At 35.5% G+C, this 11,031-nt stretch overlaps 1 protein-coding gene across 1 annotated transcript; it reads right to left on the bottom strand.

Moving 5' to 3' along the window:
- Positions 1 to 283: 283 nt before the first annotated feature.
- Positions 284 to 10,332, bottom strand: LOC127856012 (uncharacterized). The gene is made up of 5 exons (XM_052391977.1): positions 10,203 to 10,332; positions 7,596 to 8,221; positions 7,307 to 7,465; positions 6,243 to 6,618; positions 284 to 5,070 (listed from the first exon to the last, which is right to left on the bottom strand). The coding sequence occupies exons 2-5, from the start codon at positions 8,121 to 8,123 to the stop codon at positions 881 to 883; spliced, it is 5,253 nt and encodes a 1,750-aa protein (XP_052247937.1). The 5' UTR covers positions 8,124 to 8,221; positions 10,203 to 10,332; the 3' UTR covers positions 284 to 880.
- Positions 10,333 to 11,031: the final 699 nt, after the last annotated feature.

The raw sequence follows: 11,031 nt of genomic DNA, 5'->3' as shown, positions 1-11,031 counted from the left end.
ATACTAAACTTCATTGAGGTTGCTGTTAGTTAATACTTAATTATACACCACCAAATTTTATAAACAAACTTACATAATACGGATGTCAAAAATAGAATCAACAAAAACTACTTACAAGAATCAGCACACACAATGCAAAATCAAATCAAACATCTTTTGATTATGAAAATCGTCTTTATTTTTATTAGTATGCTTCCCAAAAATACTGAAATAAGCAAACAACAGCAACAAAAAGAAAATAACACGTCTATAAAATAATCCAAGAAGGAAAAGGCGATTATTTTTTTTGTAGAAATTTAAACCATATGTCTAATATTGTCAAACATTTGCCATTATATTCATTTCCTTTGAGAGGTGCGAGATCTCAGACAATAACGAACGCGAATTTGATGAAACTCTAAATGCGTCATCGCTATAACGTGGACCCGCGCATATCGTTATGTCGTTTCGTTAGTAAATATTTAGTGAGTTATTTCGCCATGATCAATAGAATGATATTGTCTGATTATGTGTTTTGTTGCTGCCAGATATTATATTTGATTAAATAGGATATTAACTTAAAAGCGAATAACAGTTTAGAACATTCCCTACCAAGGGCTCATACGAATAATGTCAGTTTAAGTTCCGGTTCGATCATCTTTCATAGCTTATTTGCCTTTCTTCTTTTAGTGTCTACTCAACAAAAATGCGGGATTCATTTCAATTCTGAATCGACAAAGCATAATAACCACAATAACGACGCGAACTTGGTTTTACCCGATTGGAACTATTTGACCATACGCTAATATGTTTAGTTTTACAACGGATATGTTTACTGGATAAAACAAATCTATCGAATGTCTTTGAATGAGTTGCCAACCCCAGCAAGCAATCAACAAACTTAACTAGAAGTAGAATTATCATTCAAATAATCAGTATCCTCCTCCTCCTCTTCCCACTCTTCTTCCTTCTTCACCTCTTCCTCATCATTATCATCATTATAATCAATATCATCATTTTCATTATCATCACTACTACCATAGAAATTATCAATATCATTAAAATCAGAACTACCCTCCTCCTCATAATCATAATCACTATCATAAGTGTCATCATAATCATCATCATCATCAAAATCGTAATCATCACCATCATCTTCTTTTTCATCTACATCATTATCATAATCATCATAAGCAAAGTTATAAAATTCAACAACATCAACACTATCATTAACAATAACAAACACAACATGTTGTCCTAAACGTTCGCAAGTTTTAACTGTTTTAACAAATGTCTTCGCCTCTGGCTCTTCTAGAATTTGTAAGTATTGTTCCAGCGGGTATTCAAATTGAGAGTCATTTTCAAAATTACTACAACCAAATGTTAGTTTACATTTCACAGGATGGCCAAATCCGGCAAGTTGGGTCATAAGGGTGAGAAATTCGCATGGGGACAGTTTTTCGCAGTGCCAGTACAAATACGACAAAGACTGAGGAAGCTGTAGATCGATCTCTGATCGCAAGTGTATTTTCAGGGTTTTCAGATTGGTGAGTGATAGTAGTAACTGCGACAATGACGACGCACAAATTCTTGTGGAATCTCGCACATTCAGAATCAAAGTCTTGATATTCAGACCGTGTAGAGCCTCCCACAGATCGGAGCATGCAGAAGTGACACTAATCATAATTCTAAGCGTTTCCATGTTTGTGAGTGAAGATAGTGACTTCGACATCGACGACAGAGGATTGTTTTCCATACACCTTATATCTAGACTGAGATTAGTGATATGCGCATCGTCAAGTGCCTCCCACAAACCTTGAAAGTCAGTTTCAACACCCACTTGAATTTTAATCTTTTCCAGCGCTGTGAGTAAAGACAGCGACTGCGACAACGAGGTCGCACATATCATGTCAAACGTTCGCACATCCCGACTAAGAGTCTTTATGTTAAGACCGTCCAAACACTCCCACAGATCGGCATAGTCAGTGTAACAACCTACTTGCATTCTAAGACTTTCCAGATGTCTGAGTGAAGACAGTGACTGCGACAATGAGGAAGCGACATTAATTTCAAGATTCCGTATATCAAGACTAAGATCAATTATATTCAGACCGTTCAAAGCCCGCCACAGACCGGGACAGTCGTTATTTGTTTTCACTAGAACTCGAAGTGTTATGAGTTGTGTAAGCGAGGCTAGTGACTGTGACAACGACGACGCATGTCCCACAGTTTCTGTCAAATCTTCAAATTCTGTGAATTTAGAATCACTCAGACTCAAACTCAGATTATTAATAATAAGACTATCCAGAGCCGTCCACAGACCACTGTCATAATCATAATTCACATTTAATTTAAGTGTTTTCAGCTCTGTTAGAGATGATAGTGAGTGCGACACTATCAGATTTGGATTTTTGCCGAAGTCGATCTCGGTTCCACCCAGATGCAATGTTTTGATGTTTAGACCATGCAGAGCATCCAAAAGACAGAGATTCCGACGATTTATGTCGCGTATTGCAAACATATTGTTTAAATCCGTTACAATGTTTGCAGATACTTGTCTGCCGTTTATGTCACACTTCCGAAGTGAACACTTCACCGAATGACCGAGTGTCAGGAGAGTTTTAAACAAGGGGCGTATTCCTGAAGTTGAAAACTTTACACCGCACAAAGTGATGGTTTGCAAACGAGATAGTACTGGAAAAATGTCACCACACTGGTTGGAATCTCCATCTTTTAGAAGCAGCATAAGCAGAATGTCAGATGTTTCTAAACAGGTAAAATCGAACTTATGTAATTGAATACGCTTGATTGCATTACGCTTAGATAATGGTTTTCGTAGCATTCTTACTTGTTTACCGATTTCAAACGACTCCACATGCTCAAGCAATGACAAGTCTAAACCATCGTATTTGCATTTCAATTTCAATTGTTTTAGATGTGTATAGTTAATAACTGATGCTGTTGCAATTGTTACTTGATCGCCAAGGTTTATAGATTCTAGATGTTCACACAATGACAAATCGAGTCCGTCACAGCGTCCATGAATTGTTATACGTTTCACATGTTTACTTCGAACTTGGGAATTGGGTACAAGTGTTCCTTGCCTGTCGACATATATTACATTTAAATGCTCACACGGAAGCAAATCAATTCCATTTATTGGACCTCTAATGCGAATTTCTTTCAAGGTCTTATTAAGGATAACAGAACCGCAAGACGTCTGTTCTTCGATATATAGCGACTCAAGGTGTTCAAACGATTGCAAGTCTAAATCTTTAAAGGCGCAGGATATGCGTAGATGTTTCAGCTTCTTAAGATTTCTAAGAATATTTGATAGTTTTGGCACGAATACATCTAGTTCCAATAGTTCCAGATTGTAACACTCTGAAAAGTCCAGTGCTTGACACGAACTAGAAGGCGAGGCATTTAAATGAATATTCAAGATCTGACTAGGAATCGGATAGGGAAAAATTAACGACCTGATATTAGGCACGTTACATTTAAAGATTCGCAGCAAAATATTTACATCATCACCTTGAGCAAAATTGAAGTTACTGAGATATAAAGGTAGATCTTTGGTGTTATTGGCCGCAGCCTCTTTATATCCTGAATTGAGAAGGCGTTGAAACGGGGAATCTTGGAACATTCCTTGTATTTTCATCTTATTGACCAATGTGTTGAAGTAACATTCAGAGTACCGCTCATCCAGCAATCGAGACAGTTTAAATGCTTCCGAAATGTTTAGACCGCATTCAAATATGAACACTTCGGACATGTCCAGATAGGCATTCTGGCGAGATGCAATATATCTGGAAATGACGTCGTCAATAACGTGTGTGTTTTTGTTAGCGATATGAAGTGCAGCAAAGAATTCCTGTACGCTTTTATGGATGAATGTAAACGTTGATGATGGCCTTAAAGCAACTGGACCTTTTGTTACCGATAGAATTCCGGCTTTCAATGCAAATTCCTTCGTTTGGTCTGAGATATATTGTTCCAATTCTTGAGAGCTGAAAACCAGTGACTTTTCACTTTGTTGTGAAAACAGGAAATAAAATGCCGCTTCAGCAAGACATTTCAAGTGTTCAATATTGGGTTGTATGTACTGTGTATCTTTAAAACATTGAACAGGTGATTGTTGAAACTGCTTCGTATGACTGTTTGCCTTTTTAACAAGACATTCTACTAGAATAGTGTATATTTGACACTTGGAACCTTTTAGTTCTGTCCCTTGTGCCCACGATGATACAATCAGAGGCAACATCATTGGGAAGGACAGTAACTGCAGTAGGTGATTGTCCGCTATGTACGTTTTGAAGTCATTCAGTTTTTTGTACGACTCCTTACTTGCCTTAGAATCATTATATCGCTCAAGGACACGTTCACACACCTTAAAAGGCTCATTTATGCCTTCTAGTTTCAGCAAAGTGTCGATCTGAGAATTAGTAATTGCAGCCCCAGCCAATTTCCATGGACGAGTTGTGATTAGCAGAGAACACTTGCGATAACATGTAGCGATGGTCGGTAAAGGGTTGGTACCTTTAGGATCCAGCCACTCGTCTAGCCCATCCAGGACAAGCAGACATGTTTCATCTTTCATAATCCGATTAAGAAGCGTGTATGTCTTTTTACGATCCTCCTCAAAAGCGTACATCTTGTCAATTAGTTGCTCTTTTATCATAATTGCAACGTCACACAGGCTGACAGAATCCCTCAGTGTGATGTAAAATATGAATTTGTACTTTTGCAAAGTTGTTGCATCGTCGAAAAAAACATCTGATGACGCAGACTCAGATGCGTTTGCCGCGCACCAGTCTAGTAATAATTTGGAAGAAAACGTTGTTTTGCCACAACCGGCCTCACCTTGAATGTATGTACGTTGTTTTAATTTGTCATTTGTTGGGAATATGTCTTTGTATTTAGTAATGCGTGTGTCTGTTTTGTTGAACCTTCCGTATTCTACAACCATACGCCGTACATCAGGCGGCATATATATAGCGCTCAATTTGTCATCAACGTCATCCCTTAGTGTTGATGTTTTCACGTGACTGAACCTTTCATCGTAAAACTGCTTAAGGTCGATGAGTAATCCTTAAAATAAATACATAAACCGAATTTCAAATGTATAAACAACTAAATTCTTATTATCTTCATATATACTTCTGCAATGCCTCTCAATGTATAACACATATTTTCTTAATGCATTGCATGTGCGGGGTTAGAAAAAGAGCCGTTAATAATGTTAATTTTTTGAAGATATAATTGATGGCGTCGCTCATATTTTTTAAATCGGAACATATAAGCATTAGCTAATTCAGCGAGGTCTGTAGTATATACTGTTATAATCTTAATGTTTTTCAAGAATCACATTAAAGCAAGTATTTGCATGAATTCGGAAACAGTCTATTAAACCAAATATACATGACACCATTTGAACCCCGAAAGAGGGTTTTAAACAAGTGTCAGTGCAACTTCAAGAAATGGTACTAGCAGATGGATAAGTGTGAAAGGAAACCTTAAGGTAAGAAAGTGTCCTGTTAGTGTGACTACTGTGTCTGCAAAAAGCTGTGCATTACATGGATAAGTAGTCGACTTCGTGAAAAAGTGTAAGGGCATGTTAGAAGGATTCGTGTATCACGGATCTGTTAGACATAAATGCAAGATTCTCGTTGCGATTTCAGTAAAACAATGTGTCAGACTCGGTAGAAATATGTCTAGATAAGTACAATGGGTATGTTGGGCATGTATATGTGACAGCTATTTGCGTTGAGTCGTTTAGATATAAAAGTTGAATTATGCCGTATACGCACCAAGGTCCCGTGTGATAGGAGGACGTTTGTGGCAGTTCAAGTGATGTGTTAGACATGAGAGTAGCATATCTAGAATATTAACGATTCCGTCCATATGGTATGAGACATGAGTATTCATTAACCTTTAAACACGGAGTGAGACATTATGCTATTCATGTGTCTATAATACGTGATATTTCAGATATTTTACGTGTCTGCAAAAATGGAAGATTTTTAAATTAAAAATGAATTGCGATACATACGAATTTGTACTAATCTATAAAACTGGGAAGAGTATTTTGGAGAATTGTCGAGTCTATATATGATATACCATACCATAAAATAAATACATGTCCAAATTTTGAAATATACAACACTGTCGTATATGTCTGTTTGCTCGTACTGTATTATTTTATAAGTACGTCTGTTGGTTTTAGACGGATGTTCTAACATTACCAAATCCTGTTTATATACCTTCTTTGTCATTTTCATAGTCTTCCTTCGCTTTATTTTCGGTCGCTGCTTGCTGAATGCGCTGAATATGATTTCGTGTCTGCTCATCTAATTTCTGAAAGCTGTCCTTTAATTTCATCTTTATTTCCTCGGTGGCGTCGTTCTTCTTTTCTGATATTTTGTTTTCAGCATCGATTATTTTGTCACCTATCATTCTGTTGATGTTTTGTTCAGCATCGCTCAGTGTGGTTGCTATTTTGTTCAAGCCATCTGTCAGAATTTGCTTTGCTCTATCCAAAAATCGTTTTTCAGTTGCCTCTTTTGCATGTTCGAGATCTTGGATGGCGCCTTTCATCATTGTACCCAATTCAGTTAGCGGGATACTATCGTTCTGAAGCTGCATTTAAATTGTATATATATCAAAACAATATGTAAAACATTTGCATACTATTCATATTATAATATATTGCTAACACGGATTCGATAATGAATGATATAAATAGTTACTGAATACGACAAAAGGAAAGGCAGCAAATTTGTGTTTGACAATGCCACTTGCCCGTCTGTAACTTGCGTGATTGTTATTTGTAACTAAATAACAAGTGTCGAATATTATTGGACGAAACAATTACTTCACGGGCAAAATAGAAGTAATTTAAACACATAATAAAAGTGACAGGTTAAAGTACTGACTCAATCATTGTGTGAATATGATAACAATTTCGTCGTTTATTAATTCGCTTATTTATTTTTTTTTTATTTAACTTATGTGCATTTTGTTCCCAATATTGTATAAAATTTGTCTTTCATTACACATATCTCGTGAGAAAACCAGCCATTGTAATGCGCTGATATAACGTTGCATAAATGAACATAAAGATTTTAATGAGTATACAAAGCCCGTTTGATTTTTTTTTTACAAATGTGCCTACCTTATGCACAACTTTATACGATTCGCACGTAACCTCAAATTTGAATTTAGCTAATTGTGCGCGAATACAAAATTAAAGCAACAAAATGTTAAGTATACCCAGACAATATTTGTCGTCCAGTCTACTTATGTAAGAAAGCATTTATAAACTTACATCAATTAGCCTTTGATGTGCTTTCTGAGCAGAAGGATCATTCACTAAACACGCTGGATCGTTCAATAGCCTAATCAATTGCTGGAAATAGTCGTGAAGCTTGGCATCAATAACTTTGCAGTCGCCAGTGTGGCGTACATCGCGCCCTATCTGTCGAACCTATCGGGACATAAAGGTTCACTATGTAATGTATATGCCAAGACACTTACAAGGTTAAAAAAGTGTATAAATAAAACGAACACTACATCAGCGGTAATATTTTTACACTAGTAAGTAAGCATACATTAACCTGTTCTAACGGACAGTGTGGGTCAGGTGGATTTGGTGTTAAACTGGTGGCGAGACATGTCTCAAAATGTTTGCAGTTCAACATGACGCTGATAAGGCCATTAAAGTCAGAGTTTTGAACCGATGAAACGCCGCTATATCCGTCCGGAGGAAGAAAGCACTTCCCTATTTCCCAAGGATCGGTACCCCACTTTTCCGCTTTTGTGTTTAGCCATGATGGCCTAGGGTATCGGTGCAACAATGAAATACTTTGTAATACTCGATTACATATTTGGCACGGCTTTGGCTGTTTTCCTTTGTGGAAGGTACATCCAGTCCCTTTCTTTTTGCATAGACCTTGAGTAGGACAGCTCATCAGATTTTCAATACAGCAGTTCCCGCAACCATTACCAACAGATATGTGGGCCTGCTGCAATTGGGTTTCAACGAAATCAGCCAGGCCTTCTTTCGTTACGTTCAATGCTATGCATGCCTTGAACCAGTTATTGGTTTCCGTGTCTGTGAATACATTTGTGTGAACAGATGCCATCACGCGATTTGGTTTACTTCCGAATGATGAATGTTGATGACAAGCATAAAATCCAACACGTAGATAAATACCCACTGAGATGTCATTCCATCGGCCATCTAAATGGAGAAGTGTGCGTTGTATAAAAAACGTGAATTTTATAAAATACATTAATTAAAGCAAAATGTGATATACACACCAGTGTTAAATCATCAAATAAAACTAAAGAATAAACAATAATGGGTATTTAACATACAAACCAATTTTTGTCTCTTCGTAGAAAAAAACCATATGAATGCGTGATATTTATTATATAACACCAGGAAATGTATATTATAATGTATGTATAAGATACATTATTTTAAGTCAGTATAAAATGAACGACAAATGATGGAAATGAAACAATAATTAAAAAAAATAAGTTGAAATATATTGAAAATACATTTTAAAAAAAAATAATGCTCGTAGAACATACTCGTTCAGGTTAAGCACAATCGCAGATATGTTTATTTATTATATACCTCTTTACTGCTTTTAACAAAATACAGGTTGTATCAATCGTTGAAATAACAATACGTGATGAGAATAGCACATTATTTCACAATCCAATCGATCAGCTTGTATGGGACAAACAACCGAAAAACTGGCCAATATATTTTTACATCTTGATTATTAAATCAATTAGATAATTATTTCTTTCAATGGTTCATATTTATAATCATTTACTACATTCTAAACAATACATATTATGAATATTCATAAGTCCAACTGCGGATGCTCTTTCGGTAGAGCGGAGAGTTGTTGCTGTGTCAGCTTACTTGTTCTACACTAGTTTGGGAGATTTGTTTTTAATTTAAACACGAATAAAAACGACCGAGAATTCCGCAGTGGTAATACTTATTTATTATACACACGTTTATGCACAAAACGATGTTGATATGACAAAAATATCGATATTAATGTTCCGATCGTAGCTAAATTACCATTTCAGTATTTGAAATCCGACACTTTATCAATTGCGCCATAAATAGCTCTACTTGGTCGAGACTATACAAGTAGATATTGATTTTGAATTTACCTGTCATTGAGATCGCTTAAACATCGGGTGATAATTTTATGTTACAATAATAACTAGACATGGCAATTTATCTTGATCAGATTGTAGTTCAAGACTTCACTCATGTATTTAATATTATAATCTTATTTTCGCAGACTACATTTTATGCATTTTGTTTATTTGCATCACGAAATTGACCGCTGTTAATTAATTATTACAATTATCATCCTGTAGGTTTAACCTTGCTATCATAAATATTACGCTAAATTACACTGAGCATAGTAGTCAAGTGTTTTAAAGTTAACTATATCAGGCATGATTGAACGAACCAAACTCGACCATAAGTGAGAAACTGCCTGTTGATACCGTCGACAAGCTATTCACATTATGGTTGTGTTTTTTCGAGACTCAAAACGGCCATTTTTTTGTACATTAAAGAAACTAATATGAAGTGCACGTTTTATGTTAGCATTACTACGTGTTACATGTACAGTATGTATACCGATAACAATTTCGAGAATAATACTAGTGATACCGAGAGTAAATGCGAATGAGTTACTTTGTTACGTAGGTTGTTATTATATATATGTTAAAAAAGGATGAAACAAATACACACAGTTATGTGCTTAAAATGTACATTGAATTCACATACAGTCTTGACTTGTAGAGCATGGTAAACAAAGAATGCGGAGTTGTCCTTCGGACTTTCGATTTAAGAGTCCTATATTTATCCACTGCACGATCACAGAGCGGGCCAAATAGTATGTTACTGTGAATCGTTTTTAAATTGATGGTCCCAAAATTGGTTTCATTTATAGTCTCATTTTTCTTTTAGTTGAAAATAAAAGAAAGCTAGAGTTAACTTACCCCATAATAAGACGTAAATAACGGATAAGGTTATGTTAATTTCATTTATAACCAATGGTTTTGGGGCAAATATTTAATGATGGTTTACCCAACGTAACCAACGTTTACTTATAAAGTATTTTATTCTAGCGCAAATTCGTACACCAATTGGTCTATAAATAAAATAAATCACTTACATGAAATGTTGAATACGGAAATGTATTCCTTTCGTCTTTCTCGACACGAATATCCCTGTTAAGTCTACTCCTGTGACTGTCTCAAATACAAATGCGCAGTTTACACCCAACCACGTGATCCACGTGATCATTGACGTAGTCTATGACTGGATTGATAGGAATTTTGAGGTATGGTAACTGGCATTTAAAGCTGCGCTTCACAACTTATTTGGTTAATGACAAAAATGTAAATATTGATTTATATTCCCAAAAAAGTAATATAAAATAATAGAACATATTGCTTTCGCATGGCACTTGGTGATAGTTACACTGACGGAATACTTGTTTTTTCTCTAATTGGTATGTTATGTTTACCTGTATTTCAGATGGATACATGCGGTGAAGTGATCGGATTATATACGCGCTTAGCACTGCATAACATGAAACTGAATTTTATGTGCATTAATTTTCAACAGTATTTGAAATTAAAATGAAAAATATCGACGTATCTGAATTTGTTTTTATATATTTTAATATAGAATTTGTGTTGTGCTGCGCAATTTACACAACAACGCGCTTAAATTTATATAATGATTTCCATATTGTTTAATGTAAGCTATCTTAAGTAAAGTTATATATACCTAATTATTGCTTTGCCGAAAATGTAAATGCAGTAACTCTTCCTACTCTCCAAGAAAAAACCCCAAATTTGTAAAATGAGACGAGCCGATTTCTCTCCGTAGGAAAATAACCTGTTTTAAATATTATTGTATTTAAAGTACAGAGTGGGTATTTTGTCTTGGCTCGGACGCTTGAATTTGTTAAATAAATATACGCCTGGTAATATATC

This window comes from Dreissena polymorpha, chromosome 13, assembly GCF_020536995.1.
Source record: "Dreissena polymorpha isolate Duluth1 chromosome 13, UMN_Dpol_1.0, whole genome shotgun sequence".
NCBI classification, from domain to species: Eukaryota; Metazoa; Mollusca; class Bivalvia; order Myida; family Dreissenidae; genus Dreissena; species Dreissena polymorpha.
Note: the sequence above shows the minus strand (reverse complement) of the source record. Positions and strands in the feature narration are given on the sequence as shown.

Bases quoted from the DNA above. Each gene is read 5' to 3' on its own strand.
- LOC127856012 (XM_052391977.1), bottom strand. From the start codon at position 8,123: ATGGCATCTGTTCACACAAATGTATTCACAGACACGGAAACCAATAAC. The intron at 6,619-7,306 runs GTAAGTTTATAA...ATTTAAATGCAG, and splicing joins CACATCAAAGGCTAATTGAT to CTTCAGAACGATAGTATCCC. The intron at 5,071-6,242 runs GTATATAAACAG...ATTTATTTTAAG, and splicing joins CTATGAAAATGACAAAGAAG to GATTACTCATCGACCTTAAG.